The 18,844-nt window shown below is 42.9% G+C and overlaps 1 protein-coding gene across 1 annotated transcript in view; it reads right to left on the bottom strand.

The window, feature by feature from the left end:
• Positions 1-15,637, bottom strand: part of SLC28A3 (solute carrier family 28 member 3) — a 365,199-nt gene extending 349,562 nt beyond the window's left edge. Inside the window, exon 1 of the mRNA XM_086961303.1 lies at positions 15,311-15,637. Within this exon, the coding sequence (XP_086817429.1) occupies positions 15,311-15,376 (66 nt within the window). The 5' untranslated portion in view covers positions 15,377-15,637. The remainder of the gene's footprint in view (positions 1-15,310) is intronic.
• Between the last annotated feature and the right edge of the window lie 3,207 nt (positions 15,638-18,844).

The following is an 18,844-nucleotide window of genomic DNA, read 5'->3' as shown; positions in this document are numbered from 1 at the left end:
CTGTAAGTTCCTTGCAGATCATTCCAAATTTGGCAGCTCGTCTGATCAGTAGGACCCGAGTTACCAACATATAACTCTGACATTGAGGCAATTATATTGGCTCCCAGCCCATGAAAGGGAGAGAGGCAATTTTAACTCTATGGCCATTGTATTGAGCTATGTTTCAACAAGTCCCTGACTTTATGGCTACAAAATGTAAATGCTGCCAATCCTCATGCAATTTAAGATCTAACAAATCCTCCTCTTTCTATGGCTGTCCATTTTAGATCAACGCTGAAAGTTTGAAATTCCTTCCAGATGTGCCTTTACAATGAACCCAACACTGTGAAGTTCAGATATATGAAAACTTTCGTATTGCCTGCATAGCTCATTAACATCATTTTAAGACTATCTAGAGGTATTTCATTGCCTAGATTCTTCGGCAAACACGTGCTTCATAAAAATAAATATATATTCCATATGTTCAGACTATCTCTCTATGTTATTTTATGTACCCAGATTCGGTATTTCCTACTCTGTCCTTCTGTATTCATGACTTGCTTTGTCGCTGGTGGCACCCGGTGCGACAATCTTGGTTGGTGTTCCCCAGTACAACAATCTTGGTTGGCGTTCCCCGGTGCACCAATCTTGGTTGGCGTTCCCCGGTGTGACAATTTTGGTTTGGCCTTCGTCCTTGTGACAATCTTAGTTGCCGTTCCCCGGTGCTTCAGTCTTGCTTGGCATTCCTCAGTGCTCTTGGTTGGCGTTCCCCGGTGCGACAATCTCGGTTGGCGTCCCACTCACCCACGTTGACCTCTTTCACAGGTCAACTCACTATCACCCACCAAAAAAGCCCCTCATCTCTCATTTGTCCCTCTCTCACATGTATTTTTTTCTTTTATAATGCTTTTCTCTTCAATGTAGGGTGTCCGAGCAATTTACATGACACACATTATACAAAGACAATGAACCATACAAGTGTGTAAATTAATGTTCAGGAAATTTTACATAATATAACGAGGACTACATTGTGTACGTGTCACATGTCATCCATATAATAGGCAGCATGTGTTAGGTGTGCTTGGTCTAGAGAAGCACAAACTCAGGATTTAAAACGTAACACAGTGGTTGGGGCTGGCTTTACTAATATAAACGCATTACTACCCAAAGTAAACCTCTTTAGAAACATTAGGATAATGAAAGACTGGGGAAAACACTACACCCTATACCTTGCAGTTTGCATGCAGCTCTTTTATTACTGTTCATAGCACACTGTGCTATATTAGTATTGTAAATTGTTAATTACAACTATTAAAGGATCTCTGTGGCAAAAGTAGTAACCCACTGAGCTATACACATAAAATTCAGTTCTGTGATCTACATGGTATGTGTTCTTTGCAAAAAGCATATTAACCATACTTTATGATGAGTCAAAACTGCCACTAGATAAAATGCCATCTTTCTCCAGCAGGTGCGTTAATCACCAGAGTCATCTTGACCTTTTTATTGTTGCCCAAACATTGCTGGCACACTAAGAACTCTGCAGCAGGTGCTTTTAAATTCAGAGGATATTTCAAAACACAGCACCCAATCTCAGCGCCATATCATTTCATATCACATAATATTATATCATATCAAAATATAGCATATCATATCGCATAATAATATATCATACCATATAATAATATATCATATAATTTCATAATATATCCTATCATATTTCATATTATAATACATTATATCATGTCGTATTTAATATCATAACATATCATTTCATATAATGTCTTATAAAACATGTTGTAAAAATATATATGTATCATATATCAATACCTGTACCTAATACGTGTTCATACTCTCTCAGTCAGACATTCTCTCATTCACTCTTAGTAATCATATTGAGGGCACTGGCTCCTAATAAACCTTTACCCCTTCAATTGCCATGTGTGTGTTACACACAAACACTTGGCACATGAAGTTGTCAGTCATCTACAACCCAGTGGCATAAGACAAAATGATGGGGCCCCCATCCAAAATGCGATGAGGGGCCCGAGTCTCCCATATTGCGCAGATATTCATTAACCTTGACCTGGATGGGGACCCCATTGGCATCAGGGTTTGCAGAGAGATGTGTCCCCTCTCACCCGCTAAAACCAACAGAAGAGTTGTTCTGTTGTTAGGGTACAGGTTCAAGTTTAAGCCTCAATATTTAGTGAGATACCTTGGATGGTTCACTCCTCTGCTGAAGCCCTTCCGCAAGGTATCGAACACAGTGGCATAACAAAATATGAGCGACAGCCCCTTTAAGGTTAGGTGAGGGAACCTCCAACATTGCATGCATGACATCCAGAATGCAGCCAAAGCATTGGGCATACAGTCGTTCATTTCAAAAGTGGGCTTCGCAAATGCATCTAGTTTTACTCCCTCTTAGGATCATGCCCCATCACATCCTGGTTTGCATTAAGAAAAGCCTGAACCAGATGGCACATGTGATATGTTCTTCATTTACAATGAGATCATGCTCTCTGTGAAGCCCTTCATTGCTACTTAGAGCAGGTCAATAGTGAAAGCGACCACCATTAGCCCGTGCTCAGTTTCCATAGGCCCTGGCCGACCAATAGTGACTCTCAGCCACAGAAGACAATACATTTTGTCACTCACATGTTGGGAAGCTGCACTTATTTATTTTAGTCTCTTAGCCACAGTCAGCGACACCAACCTATTGAAAAGTGACTTTGCCGCATTACCACAGCTCTGAAGTTGTCCATGACATGGGTGAACAGAGTAGGCCATCTAGTCTTATTTTACAGTGAGGTCTAGATAGGCTGTGTGTGACTTCCAGGGGAGGCTTGGGAACCTTTTTCTGGTAGGGTGTTGGTCAGCTCATGTCAGGTATCAGCTCTAGAGTGGACCGGTTTAGGACAGGTCACGCCAGTGGTTGAGGACATAGTGGTGCAACATCATAGTTGACACCAATGATGGTGTGACATCATGGTTGACAAAGAGGTCAGAAAGGAATGAGGACAAGTGTAAAGGCCACCAGAGAAAGCAACAATTGGGGTTTAAAGTCCATGGTGCAGTATCGGTATTGGAGCCTACTCCTCATTTTCACATTTAGACTGATCCAGAATGTTTACAGGTGCAGGAGACTAATGTTGAAACCATAGGACAGGTGTTCTACATGTCTCAGATGTTGCTCACCAGAGAACTAGACTTTGTTCAGTGATAGGGGTGGACCCAAAGTGGTACTCCTTTTATCAAAAGCCACTATGGTTGCCATGACACAACTAACAATTAGTGCCAGCTGATAAATAGTCACAGAGTGCAGGGTTTGTACCTGCACCTCATTGGGGAAACTGCCTATCATCTCTCCCTGTGGAAATCTGTGTAGTCTATAAGGACTCTGCTCTCTAACACCCTGAGTGTAAGCAGCATTTAGGAGTAGTTACTGGGGAAATGAGAGGAGGGATACCTATAGTTGCATTCCTCACATATGTGTGTATGCCATAAGGTTGCCGGGTGATTCATAACGTTTGATGGTAGTCAGAGCAACTCTCCCATCCCCTGTTTTTTTGCTGAATTGCACCTCTTTTACTGGTATCTGAGGGAACCACTGTCAAGCCCATTCCATGCCTCTGGTTTGCAACAACATAAACATGAATGGAGCAGAACGAGTTCTTTGTGTGCACCCTCAATAGATAAAGACTGGTGCAGAAGCTCAGACTATAGGTTGGAAGACCCAACATCTGGGCAAATTACTGTGGACATGGGCTCAGCCAGAGCCACAGACTTACACAAAAGAGATGGGCAGCCTGCCCGTCCTCGCATCCTGTGTCCTGAGCTACTGGAGATGCAAGAACAAAGCAAAAGCTTTTAATTTGTCAGAAGGGTTGCCTGATTCCAATCTACAAAATACAATAGGCATTATGAGATGCCTGTTATTCCCTAGAATACCAAGTGACAATGCACATTTTGTTAGATGGTTGCCACTGTGGAACACCTATGTAAAGTTTAACATGATTGGTTACCTCCAAACTTTGGGCACAACCTTAATTCTGTGTATGTCAGCCGCCATTGTTTCTGAACATAAACTGACCTTTTTGCTTCTTTATTAGGAGGAGCTCTGTGTACCTGCACAGATATATACAGAGAAATGCTGGATCACACAAAAATAAGAACATGGCTTTCTTCCTTGAGACATAGGAAGTAGATTGCAAGATTGAGATTAAGACTTTACTTCTGTTGAATCATGATGATGAAAAGAAGATGGACTTTGTGGCATGTTGAGGATCTGCTTGATGTCACTTACTTCATCCCAGAGCCAATGTCCACCTGTCCACTGGACTTATAGGAGGAACTTTTTGTTCAAAATAGACTGCAAATACTCTGGCCCTACAACCGCTGTCCAACCTGAACAACATCATAACACAGAGTGAGCTTTGGGACATATGGAGAGAAAAAAGCAACCACCAGTAAACCACTAGCAAGAAGTGAGTTTCGCATGGTCTAACCCCCATAGGTATCTACCACCATCCACATGTCTTCCATTGTGGCGCCAATCCTTTGAGTGAGGGAATAGGAGTTGTTGTTCTGTCACACCTATTCCATATGATTGTCCTGAACGCATGAGCCTACAACTTGCTGCTGACACACTGTTCTCTTATTGTGTCAACCCTGTGAGCCGCTGGCATCCCATATAATTAACAATGTATATCAGAGCACTATTGCTCTATAATCTTAATCCTTTATAAAGTTAATAGGAGATATGTCACAATAAAGACACAAACACAAATTGGAAATTGAACGGAGAAAATAATAAAAGGTGGAAAAACAAGAGAAATCTCAATGTTCAACGGAACAACACTAAATAGTGGTGCAACACATCAACACGACCCCCAGCAGGGGAGTTCTACCTTAGCGCCTGCCATCCCGCCACACCCAAGGCTTAGTGTACAAGCCACCAGAGCCATCTGAAACTGACAGCGTTTTGTGCAAGACTACAACCACAAGGGCCTCTGCCATACAAATGAGAAAACCACAGCTGGACTCCATTAACTGCACTTGGTATGACAGCCACAGACGGCCTGAGCAGCGCAGCTACTATTGGTGACCTATGGACTGAGCTGCATGAGTCACCTGACTCCAGGAGGCTGAGTAAGATAAAGCATGGGAACCCTATTGTTTGACCTGGCCCTTGTTGGTGGGTTATCTCCAAACTTTTTGCTTTTTTTCCTACTATTTTTTTTTACTGTTTTCGATTGCAATAGGACTCTGGGCACTTTGCCACTGTTAACCTGTGCTAAAGTGCAGGCGCTCTATGTCTAATTTGTATTGGGGATAATTTATCCGTGATTGGCATATTTAATTTACTAGTAAGTCCCTAGTAAAGTGCACCAGGTGTGCCCAGGGCCTGTAAATCAAATGCTACTAGTGGGCCTGAGGCACTTATTGTGCCATCCACATGAGTATCACTGTAAACATTTTTCAGACCTGCAACTGCAGTGTTTGTGCTTGCAGTTTTAAACTACGATTGTGATATGTCAAGTGCACCCACTTGTCAGGTCCATACCTTCCCTTTTACTATATGCAAGCCACCCGAAGGTAGTCCCGAGGCACCCCCATGGTTAGGATGCAGTGTATTCAAAAGGTGGGAAATGTGCTAGTTAGTTCTACATGTCCTAATATCAAAATACTGCTCATTTTGTTCTTCACTTTTGCAAGGACTATCTCTCCCATAGGGTAACATTGGGATTGCCTTGAAATATCTTTTAAGTGTAATGTTCCATTGGTAGCAAACAGAGATTTGGAGCTTGGGGTCTCTGAAATCACAATTTAAGCATACATCTTTTGATGAAGTTGGTTTTTAAATTGCGTGTTTGAAAATGCCACTTTTAGAAAGTGTGTAACATTCAACAATGTTTCTAAGGGTGTAAGTTAATAGTCAAATTTTTGGAAGCACAATAAATTGCTAGGAGCACAAGGAAAAACAGGGAGACAAAAAATTCAATGTGACAGCGTAAATTCGTTGTTTAGATAACTACATATATTTGTTATATAGATAACTCCATATAGTTAAACATGAAAGAAAACAGCACTGCATTACATTAAAGTGTATGTAACCTGTGGGATACTGTGCACAAGTGCTCGTGAAACAGTGTACAAAGCAAGTGACACGTGAGGAAGTATGTACAGTGACATGAAGTGGCACAACAAAATAACAGTTGGTGACAGAATTTACAATGTAGAAATATCCAAACAATAAATCTAAATATATATTGGGGAATTCAAGATAGGTATCCTCAAAGTAATAGCGCCATAATTTTCACTCTAAGAGTCTACAGCATTTCGGCCTGTAGGAATGTTTAGGCCATCATCAGGACCAGGTTACACTTATTCTTATGACAGTGACGTAGAACGAAACAGGGTGTCCCATTCGTGGACGTGCCTGGACCAGTAATTGGTCAGGCTGAGTCAGGTTGCATCCATAGGACTGGTTGAATCAGAGAAGGCTACGTTTAAAGGTCTATGGAGGAGAGTCCAGGGAATGTCCGAAGGATAAGCAGTGTGGAAGGAGCTGCTAAGTGCAGTCATTGAATTCAGGCATGAAGTTGGACTAGCAAGGAAATAAATCTGCGATGTGTGGAGCCGGCATTAGTCTCCCCTCCAGAGACCTCTAAACATAGCCTTCTCGGAGCTGGTGGTTCCACCCATAAAGAGCATTATGCACTGCCCTGACTTACACCAGAGCCCTGATGCCTATTGCAGCCAGTGCTTCAACCGTGATATAATGGAGTTGATAACCACTGTGTGTGACTTCTCCAACTCCTCAACACTGTCCAATCATAAGGAACTGACGCATCGCCGGCGAAGTAGAACGAAACTGGGTGTCTCATTCGTGGACATGCCTGGACCAGTAATTGGTCAGGCTGAGTCAGGATGCATCCATAGGACTGGTTGAATCAGAGAAGGCTACGTTTAGAGGTCTATGGAGGAGAGTCCAGGGAATGTCCGAAGGATAAGCAGTGAGGAAGGAGCTGCTAAGTGCAGTCGTTGAATTCAGGCATGAAGTTGGACTAGCAAGGAAATGAATCTGCGATGTGTGGAGCCGGCATTAGTCTCCCCTCCAGAGACCTCTAAACGTAGTCTTCTCGGAGCTGGTGGTTCCACTCATAAAGAGCATTATGCACTGCCCTGACTTACACCAGAGCCCTGATGCCTATTGCAGCCAGTGCTTCAACCGTGATACCATGGAGTTGATAACCACTGTGTGTGACTTCTCCAACTCCTCAACACCGTCCCATCATAAGGAACTGACGCATCCCCGGCGATGCCGCCTCACCTACCCTGCAACAGTAAGGAACAGACTCCTCACCTCCCCTGCCTAGCAGTAAGGAACCAACACCTCACCTCCCCTGTGTCAATAAGGAACCGATGCTGCACGACCCAGTGATGCCTCACCTCCCCGACGCAGTGTAATGTCTTTTGTTTTTCACCATTTCCAAGGTACTGTTACTGGGGGTCTGTGTGACTTTGTAGCTGGACTGTGCTTCTCGCGATCAGTGCCAAACTGTTGGATTAGTACCTGTCATGACGTCTTTATAGCCCCAATTAAAGCTAATGTTTTATAGGAGCTATATTTCTACAGTAATCTTTTTTAAAGTGACAGCTCGTTTTGTGTATGTTACATTTTTGTTGTTTTGGTCTTGTTTTATTCAGATAAATGTTGGCTATTGTTCTAAACTGGTGTGGTGTCCTTTTGTAGTGCTTTCACTGTGTTACTGTGTGTGTACAAATGCTTTACACATTGCCTCTGAGATATACCGGGCTGCTACGGAGGAGATGAGCAGGGGTTATCTTAGCTGTGTGACTCCCTTACCCTGACTACATGAGGGTCTCTACTTGGGCAGGGTGCAAGCCACTACCAACTAGAGAGCCCATTTCTAACAGCTATGCTTCTGATTAAACCACATGTGGCACTTTGCTTAAACTTTTTTCAAGACTGCACCTCTGACTTTGCATGTGCCTAGGCGTTGCCTCACATGCAATGAAAAAAGAGAATCCACAGGGGATATTTGACATTTCAACGCATGCCATTACATCGCATGCTGTTGCAACGCCAAACTTTACCAAAACTTTCTGCCGGGGGAGCTCTGAAAGTTGGAATAGATTACTTTTCTATTCCAACTCCAGTGTGTGCAACAGTAGGGAAGGTGTTGTAGTTAAATCCAACACCTTCTACCCACTGCTGCACACCTTTTTCATTGCGACCGCATGCAACGTAACTGCGTGCGTTGTAACGGTTGCGTTGTAAAGGCTGCTTCCCATCCACAGGTACCCAGCCTGTCTAAATGAATATGACTAAAATTCATAATTTGCCAATCAGTTTTTAATTAGTGTGAATCACGTCTTATCTGTTTTTAAAAAACATAGTGACACTGCCTGTACACTATATTTAATCTGGGTGGGAAAAGAGATAGCTGAAATAAATATTCTACCCCACAAAACCCACCAAGTTAGAGGGGCAGATGTATCAAAGCAATTTTTAGTCACAAACGCTGTGATTCGCAATAAAGCAGCGTTTGCGACAAAAAATTAGCTCAACGGTATGTATGAAGGAAATTGCATAGCAAAATTAAGGAATCGCAAAATTTGTGACTCCTTAATTTTGCGTAAGCATTTAACGAATCGCAATTTTTTGGCATTTGTGAAGGTGTCATATGAATCTATGTGCGCCATATGCGCACACATGTAAATTTCAGGGGTGCATCAGGGTGTCCTTATGACACCCTTGCACCCTTGAAATTATTCTCAATTTGCGATTCTCAAATTGCGAATCGCAAATTGAGAATAACTTCACATTCATTCCTATGGGCCTCCTGGCCCATAGAAATGAATGGGAAATTATTCCTTAATTGTGATTAGCAATTTGCTAATCGCAATTAAGGAATTTTAAGAAATCGCTAAAAGATTGCGATTTTTTATATACATACCATTTTGCAATTCTCAAATAGCGATTCTCAAAAAATCGCTATTTGAGAATCACAAATAGCGATACATCTGCTCCTAAACCATGACTGTCTGAACTTGCTACCCTTTGAAAATCATAGACTGAAAAGAAGGCCCCTGACAATTCTGTGAGCTCCTTCTATTGCAGTTTTAGAACACTGAAATGTTGAGACCTTCATTGAAAACAGTGGAGTGCTCTGGGATTCTAGTGGCTGGTAGAAGCCTGGAGCATCAACATTCCAATGTTTGAGAAAGGCCTTATGGAGCCCAAGGGGATTTCAACTCCCTTGGGCTCCGTGAGGCCTTTGTTTTACAAACTAGAACATTCTGCCCTCTAATGGGCGGAATGTTCTAATTGCCTTAGACCCCTCCGTAGTGGGTACTACTGGCCATTAAAGGCCCACTCTCTTGCTAAAGGCCCTCGTCTTTGGCTCGGACCTTTAACGCTGGAGCGGGCCTTTAATGGCCTGTACAGCATGCTACGGCGGGCTCTAAGCCTATATTGTAGCACCTCTAGAGCGTTTGCTGCTCTTTGTAGCCTTACAATCCTGCTCTTGTGCAATCAACCATGCTGAAACCCTGCTAGACTGCAGCACAGCCCCTCAGCCACAACCCCTGTATCCTTTGATGTAGGACCAGACAAAATGAACTCGCTTCATGCAGGCAGCAAGGGAGCAGCATTTGAGGAGACGCGGGCAGCACAAGCTGAGACTGTTTCTTTAACCGACGTCTACGGCTCTCCTTTCACATTGTTGTCGTTACAGCAGTTGGGTATCTCTCTATCATTGTCAGACAGTCAAATGTCAGCCTGATTCTTTTGATCAGCAGCTGATAACTCTTTTGATTCAGGTTCTGATCATGAGCAGCTCCTTTCGTGAGAATTATCGCCCCTCATAAAAACTCGACATGGGGTATAAATATTGTATATGATATGTTAATTATCACCTATGGCAACTTTTGAAGGAATAACAGATTTTAGGAAATAACAGATATGGCTGGTAAAATTCCATCCCAGTTAATGTCTGTCATTTTCCTCCTGCTAATTTCCACAAATTTCACTTGCCGAAATATAATGAAGGGTGTGAACTTTGTTACACCTAGTAGTTACAAGATACAATAAACATTGCATGATTTATAATTGCGATCCCTGTGCGAACGGGTGTTTGCACATGCATCCTTATTTATTAGGTTACCTGTAATCAGACCCATAGTGTTTTCTTTTCCCTTCTTTGAATTAAAAGCGAAAGCCTTTTGAAATCTGACTACAGCGACACTCTTCTTGGGCGAAACATTTCGAGCTTTGACATTCCTTAATCTTTGTTGGGTTGATGTCGCTGATCAGCACCCCCACTCTCGAAACTGTTCAATTCCCATTGGCTAGAGGACCTGTCTTATGAACCACTGTGGATTTTAATTTAGTAATAATAAAACTAACTGAAATGGAGATGGCGTCATTTTTACTAGTGCACACCTCCTCCAGATTTCCCCACGCTCCATGACTTCCCCCTTCCTCATGTGCACTTGGTCAATATCTAATCACTACGATTGTCTGTTTGACTTGCTATCGCTCCTCAATCATACCAATGTCTCTTAATCAGATCTCATACCAATCATACTCGACTTTGCTCAGACCCCGTTAATATAAGTAGAACCACAAAGGCACTCAACACACTAGAAAATATTCAGCTTTACAGCGCCAAATTGTACATTACAATCAATTTTATTAAAACGTTTAAAAACACATGCATACATAAGTCAAATGTGCTATGTTCCTGGCTTTTTAGCTATTGAGAAAAAAAATGTGTATATTCAAAAACACATTTGGTCAGCTATCACAGTTTGCAATGCATAATCAAAATATTCAACATTTCGTTAAAAAGTGGAGTGGTGTGGCTCACTGGTTAGAGGCGGCAGGCCCAGAAGCAGAGAACGGCCCGGGACCAGGGTTCAATTCCGGACGCGGCAGGGTCGTGCACCAGGTTCAGTGTACTCGATAATTCTCGCCTCGGTGCCTACTCTAACCAGGGATCACACTCGGCAACTCTGGGCATTAGCTTGCCTCATCTCCACAACAGCCCCCCACATTCGCCGGGGATGCCTGGTTTCACCTTGGAGATACCCAGTAAGGGACCATCTCACAGGGATAGCCAGGACGGGTTCCCCAGCGGTCTACAGTGCCACGACGCCTCAGGGCAGCAGTGCGCTTTACAAGACATATACATTACATTACATTACATTAAAAGCATATACATGAATAATTGTATTAAAACCACGGAGACAATAATCCTCTGTGGTTTTAATAAAATTATTCATGTGTATTTAGGTGTTTTTAAAAGTTTTAATAAAATTGATTGTAATGTACAATTGCAAGTCAAACAGACAGTCGTAGTGATTAGATATTGACCAAGGGAACACTCTTGTTTAAATATTGTGATTTACCCAGTTCCCTTTTTGGTTAAAGGGTTAATCTCTATTTGTATTACTTAATTTGTAAAAGAAAAAAAATTGGGGGAGAATCAAAAAAATTTGGGGAGAATTAAACAAATTTGGGGAGAATTTGTCTAGGAATGTGCTAAGGAAACTGTTTATCTGTTTATATGCAGTTATGTTTATTTCACTTGATTCTGAGCCCTTTTGTCTCTATACAAGATTATTTACCTTATGTTTGCCGTATCAAAGTGCTTTAGCTCTTGTTGCTTGCCACAAATGTCAGTTTTTTCTTCCTTCATTTTCTTTTTTGATTAATGTATGATGTGTGTTTCTTATTTGCTGTAATCTTGCCTTCATGTCATCAATAAAAATATTTAAAAAATATATATATTTGTAAAAGAAAGAGTGCAGGCGCTGAAGCTCTGCTCAGAAGAACGCTGCCAGTTCAATTAAAAGTTGGTGCACCGAATACCAAGGGTGGTAGTCTTAAATCCAGCTCATGCCTCTTTAATCCACTACCTGACAATCCCTATCACTTATCTCACATTTGTAGGTTCCTGCTTTCTCCCTTTTCGTCCGTTTTACCACCTTTCTCTTCATCCGTATTTCCAATCTGTGTTTTTTTGCTCTTGTGCGCTCGGAAAATATCTCAGTGCTGGTGCCCTCACCACTGGCAACCGCCCCCTCAAATTAAGCACTGCACTCACTCTATTCAGCAAGCTTCCTATATTCTTTTAGCTATTTCCGGCGCGTACCACTGTTACAAATGACGCTAGTTGGGGGAGAATTAGAAGTGTGCCTCTCACCCTCCGTCTGTGATTGGCAAAGGTATGTAAGCTTTAGGGTGACCAACCGTCTGTAAATTTCACGGACCGTCCGTAATTGGGACCTCAAGTCCGTTGTCCGTGAGGATCCCTTTTACGAACGCCTTCTGTACGTAATTTTAGCCATCACAGGGAGCAGCGCTGCTCCCTGTGAGTGGCCTCACCCCCCTGATTGGGAGCCTCGCACCTCTCCTGGAGCACAAGAGCAGGCCCCCCCCCCCTCCCCCCCCCCCATGGAGCCACCTCACACTCTTCCTGGAGCACCAGAGCTGCCCCACCCGCCCATTATCATTCTGTGTGCCGGGTAATTGCCACACACAGAATGACAATAGGGCAGTCTGGGGTGTGACAGCATGTGGTGGCCTCCTCCTGCCTTAGAGTACATCAGGGCATTCTGTTAATTAAAAGGTAAAACGCTAATGCTGCAACTTTAACAACGTTAGAAAACTGTTTATATAAAGAAGCCTGTAAAAAAGTTAAAAAGAACGGGTTATCGTTCTTTCTCTGTCGCGTCATTTTAGAACTGAAGTATTTTCAATATAATATTCAACAAAGCCATGGTTGCTGCTTTTTTCATTTAAGGAACTAGCAACCATTGACAAAGCCAATAGTCCTGGCTTGTTGTTGGTGTAATGATACTTGCTTTATTATATATCTGGATGCAATGACATAAATAACATAATACCAGTCAGGCGCAACACTATGCTAAGCGCAGATTTTTAGCCTAGGTGTTTTAAACTACGCTCTTAATTACATCAAACACCCCCTTTGAAGAGACCCTCCAGTTTTTTTACACCACTTAAAGCCTTGGAAACAACACCATGTCACAGACACCTCACATCCTGGCCCTCTGCATCATGCATGACTCATGACTTCTACATTTTCAGTCTGCCTATGCGCAGGGGCATAGTGAACTCTCCCCTACAGCACCCCATCCCTTGCTTTAGGAACCACAGCGAGGGTGAAGTTCTTGATGGGCCTCTTCTGTCTGCAACTCTGCAGACAAAGGCTCAGCTCATAATGTGAAAAATTGGCTGAGTAAATAAATGAAGGAATGTGTGAATGGCTGGATGGATTACTGAAAGGATGAATGGATGAATGAAAGGGGGGAATGAATAGGTAATGAAAGAAAGGATGGATGGATGAATGAATGAGTGGAAGTATGGATGAGAGAAAAGATAAATAGATGGAGGTATGGGTGGAAGGGTAGATGGATGGGTAAAAAGGCGGAAGGGTGTGTGAAAGGATGGATGGATGAGTGAAAGGATAGATGATGGCGAGTGAATGGGTGTGTGGATGAATTGATAAGTGAAAGGGTGAATGGCTGGATGAGTGAAAGGGTGGATGTAAGGATTGATGAGTGAGTGAAAGATAGATGGACAAAAGGATGGATAGATGCGTGAAGTTAAAGGGTGGATGGATGAGAACACGGATGGCTGGATGAGTGAAAGGGTGGATGAGTAATAGGATCAATGGATGGATTCATGAAAGGATGAGTAGATGGGTGGGTGGATGGAATGATAAGTGAAAGGGGGATGGAGAGAGAAAGAAAGGATGAATGACTGAAAGGGTGAATGGGTGGAAGGATAAGTGACTGGGTGGATGGATGAGTAAGTGAATGGGTGGATGGATGAGTAAGTGAATGAATGGCTGGAAGGGTAAAAAGGTAAATGGCTGGATGGATGAGTGAATATATGGATGGGTGAAAGAATGGATGGATGACTGTACGGATGGATGGGGTGAAAGTGTAGATAGATGAATAATGGATGGATGAGTGAAAGAGTGGATGGAGGGATGGATGAGTGAAATGATGGATGGAAGGATATATGGTGGATAGGTTTGCAAATGGCTGAATATGTTTGGATATAGATGGTCACACAGGTGGAAGGACAGAATGATTGGTGAAAGACTGAATGATGAATGAAAGAATGATTACACCTTGTAGCACCCATTATCTTAAGTAACATTTCCTATACATTGACTTTCATGTTAATATGAGTCATTGTCTCTATATAATGTGTGTGTGATGTAACGCACTCCGACACCCTGCGCTACATATTTGGGATGAGTAACACTATAAAAGAAATTAAATACACATGAGAGGCTGTCTAAGTGAAGATGAGGGGCACCATTGGAGGGCGGTAGCAATGCCGGACTGGCCGGACCGGGCGTCGGATGTTTCGCTGGGAGGCTGGAAAGGGGGGGGAGGAGGTGGTTTTGTTACTGGGAGCTGGCACTGCAAAGTTCCTTGTATATCCAGTAGTTTTCAATCAATAATAAAAGCGGCTTCACTTATATTCAGGTGCGGTTCACCACTGTCTGGTGACTAATGTACCTGCTGGAGCAAGATGCGAATTTTGAATCGTCTAAGGTAGCAAGCTGCGGCCACACTAAAAAAACGTGAAGTGCATGATTGTCTCAACCTAATATAAACTTATTTAGACTTGTACTTAGGTGGTTGTTTATTTACTTACTTATATGCTATTGCACGACCACCTCTGACGTGTCTGTAAAATGTACCTTTTGTCCCGAAGTTTGTCCTGAATGTAGTCCCTTTGTCCTGAATTTTTACACTCACAGTCCTGAATTTGCACCTATGCCAGTTGGTCACCCTAGTCTGAATCAGTCTTTACTGCACCCACGAGAGTCACACATCCAGCGGCCGATCAGTGTCCCCTGCGAGGTCTTGGGCGGTTCGACTAAGCAGCCTTTCTCTATCCAGCTGCAATGCAGGTGTTCTCAGCTACACCCATCTCTCATTGTTTCGACAGGTATGCACATTGTGCAAGAGATGTTTGGAATGAAAAAAGGTTTTCAGTGCATGTGGTATACATTCTCTAAACTGTGTTTACTTGCCAACACTTCCTATTTGGGCGAACGACTCCCGATTGTTTGAGGGGAAAATGCTTTATTTAAGTTTTCTTTCAAAACTTTTCCCACTTCAATGCAGTTTAATGATAGAATGATAGCATTCCCTCCGTGTTATGCTCTAAATCTCCCTCTGATCTGTTCCTAATTAGAAACATGTTTTAGCATGCATTCACTGCAAGGGACGACAGTCACTCGGGACCCACCTGAAATGCAGTGTTGGAGACGCCGCCGGCCCAAGGGCCAGGGGTGGATTCCTCTTTCAACTCCATGATGTCCGATGCGGCAGGTGTGTCCCTCCCGACTCAAATCCCGGCGCTGCCGCAACCCGTATCAAGTGCCTCCCCAATTCAACAGGCTTTTATTTGCAGGAAGCCACGCCCACGCCGCACCTTGGTGTCTTCACTCCAGCCTAAGGATTTCCAAATCGAAGTCACCTCCAGGACACTCAGAGGCGAGGGACGCTATGAGAAGTATGCAGCGGGTTCTTAAAAGCACAAATGCCGCGCGCCAGGAGCACCACAGCAGCCACTGACAGAAAGAGTGAGATGCCACAGAAGTAATGCCAAGGCTGCCCGGGAGGGTGGGCGTATATTGCTGTATGAGAACGGATGAATGTTGCCGATATTGGCACTATGAGCTCTGTTGACAAAGCAAGCGTCGCTCAAAGACTAGAATGGTTCAGTGACAGGACTGGCCCAAAATTCTGCTTTTATCTAGCTTCAAAATGGTGTCTTCCTCTTTAGAGGTTTCCTGAGGTAAAATGCCGTGTCAGAAGCAGGTCAAGTTTCATCGTCAATAGCTAAGTTATTGACTGCAGCGGGTGTTTACACTGGTGAATGGATGATGGCTGGGCGCTCCCTCCGAGTTTCACCAGGACGCCCAGAACGCATAGCTCCTCGACAGTGTATTTTTCAGAGCCCTTCCCTCCATCCCACTGAACAAACAGATCCACTTAACAAAATGCGCTTTCAGTCTTAGCCACTAACAGCCTGATTCATGATCGGGCCGTTTTGCGAGGCTCAAATAGCGAATCATAAGGAATCGCTATTTGAGACTCGCAAAACGGTAATCATGTAGGAATCGCAATATTAATTGCGATTCCCACTGATTCCTTATTTGCGATTAGCTAATTGCTAATCGCAAATAAGGAATAACTCCCCATGCATTCCTATGGGCCAAAAGGCCCATAGGAATGCATGGGGAGTATTCCTTATTTGCGATTAGCAATTAGCTAATCGCAAATAAGATAGCGATTTAAAGGGTGCCAGGGGTGTCCAAAGGACACCCTGTAGCACCCCTTAAATGCAAATTGAAACAGGTGTTGCGCACACACATGTCCAAAGGACATGTGTGTGTGCAACATGCAACTTAGAAAAATGCTTTTAAAAGCATTTTTCTAAGTTTTTGCTATTTACCGAGAGGTCTGACCTCTCGGTAAATAGCGGCCCAAAATTGCATTTTCGCATTTTTCAAATGCTTCATGAATTGCATTTAAGGAATCTCAAATAGAGATTCCTTAAATGTAATTCCTCGCAATTTAGCGATTTAGCAATTACCGATTTTTGCATTTGGGATGCTGAATCCCAAATGCAAAAATCGCACTCGCAAAGGGCCGGATTCTCAGAATCCGGCCCTTTGCGAGCCGATTTAGCCTTCATGAATAAGGCTGTAAATGCTTACCTTTCTTCTTACCTCGCAGAGAGAATGACCGGGAAAACAAGTAAAGAAAAGCCTGTTAATGATGGATGTCTGACGTACACCTGCAAGAAGCCAATGTTTCTCCTTGCTAAATATTTAGCAAACACGTCATCCATTTTCACTGGTTTCGTGAACCACTCATTCGATAATGATGTCCGGGCAGGAAGCATTCAAAGGGCAAAGGCCGCGAATAGATAACGACACAGAGCGGTGCAAAACACTTTATGCCAAATATGAAACGATTATGCAGCGGTGCCAAATTATGCAGGCCATTGACTGCGTCCAAAAGACTTGGGGGCCAGACGTGTCAAGCTCTTTTGCCTTTGCAAAATTGCAAAAGGTCCGGTTCACAGAATCGGGCCATTTGTGACCGCAAAAAGCCTTTTATTGTGTATAACAAACGCAAATTGCGAGAATCAGAATCTGTGTTTCGGAGGACATATTGAATTTAGTATTTGAAAGGGGCATGTTGAGGACGCCCATCCCAAATACCAATTCGGAATGGAATGAACTAATGTTTTGCAACGGCAACCTGGTCGCAAAATATTAATGCTTTTATTGAGCACACAAAGATAGTGGTAACCCATTTGCAAACAATGAGGGTTTTTTATGAATGTTGACAAAAATGTTTTTTTATGAGGAAAACGGGCTAATTAAAAAAAAATGGTTTATTTAAAATCAGTCATGGACATGGTGGTCTTCTGACCTCAGCAGGCCGCCATCTTTGTGATGGCTGCGATTCATAATGGGTTGCAATTTGCAACCAACCTCATTAATGTTCATGAGTTAGGTTGAACTGCGAGCCACTATGAATTGGGTTTCTGTGAACCAGCCTATTAGTACAGAGGTCGGTTCACAAAAACAGAATAGATTTCGTAAAAGTCGGTGCACAACTTGGGACCAGTTTTACCAAATCAATTCTTAGTACATCTGGCCTTTTGCCCCTTACCCTCTCCCATGCTCAAATTGTGGTACTCATAGCCACTATCTACTGAATCATTGTTTACTCCTATTTTGTTTTGTATTAAAAATGTATATTTTTATTAATTGGGAGTTGTGTCGTTTTTTTGAGCCAAACTGGCTTGAGAAAATTGCTCTGGTATATCTCATATTGTAAGCAGTGCTATGAGAAGTGGATTGAGGAGGTAATGGCTTGGTTACTTACCGGTAATCTTCCATTCTTCGAATACCTTTTTATCATACTAGTACTTACAACCCTCCCTTCCTGTTCCCATTTTTCACAATCAATATTCTCTTACAGCTTGGGTTATATTTAGGAAGTGTGATGGGTTCCTTTCCTCTTTATTGCTGGTAAAGTAGGAAGAACATTAAAGGGGAGACAGAGTGTAGGAAGTTTGGGCCATTCTGATTGTCCCTAGCTGGGTCACGAGGTACCTGGGTGGAAGTAGGTCACCTCCTACAGTAAGTGTTGGCACGCAAAAAGGGCATTCGCTGTAATCTAGATTACGGGTTAACGGAGCATCACTGCACATCAAAATAACATTATTGTGTCTGCTGGTCTCTGGGCTGTTTTAATGAAGTTCTGGCATGTTGACCTATAATTTCATAACCAGCCGGAGGAAAGTTTTCCACGCAATGGCTGAGGTTCCCTCTCCAGGGCCATGTCACTTTAGAAGCATTAAAGGTGTTTGAACATAGGATGCTCAAAACAAACGCAATCACAGATGGCACACTTCAAAAACCTATATATGGAGACTGAAGAATGAGGTTTATGGAGATATGGCTAATATATGAGTGGAATACATGTGAACTACAACACACGTACTCCCAAAGATGTGTAACGGGTTCAAACACTACAGGATTACTAAATATGTTGAGGTGTGCTTTGGTTGAGTGTTATCTAGTCACACCAGGAGACAACCCAGTTAGAAGGCCAGAGAAGTGCAGCATCACAAGATGGTGCACTCCTGCTGCTGAGAATCGACTACATTGATGTACCATTACATAGATGCACATACATTTACATTTCCACTCCTGATAATGCTACTACTGAGAATACCCATTCATTGAATGACGTA

Source organism: Lissotriton vulgaris, chromosome 3_1 (assembly GCF_964263255.1).
Source record: "Lissotriton vulgaris chromosome 3_1, aLisVul1.2, whole genome shotgun sequence".
NCBI lineage: Eukaryota > Metazoa > Chordata > Amphibia > Caudata > Salamandridae > Lissotriton > Lissotriton vulgaris.
Note: the sequence above shows the minus strand (reverse complement) of the source record. Positions and strands in the feature narration are given on the sequence as shown.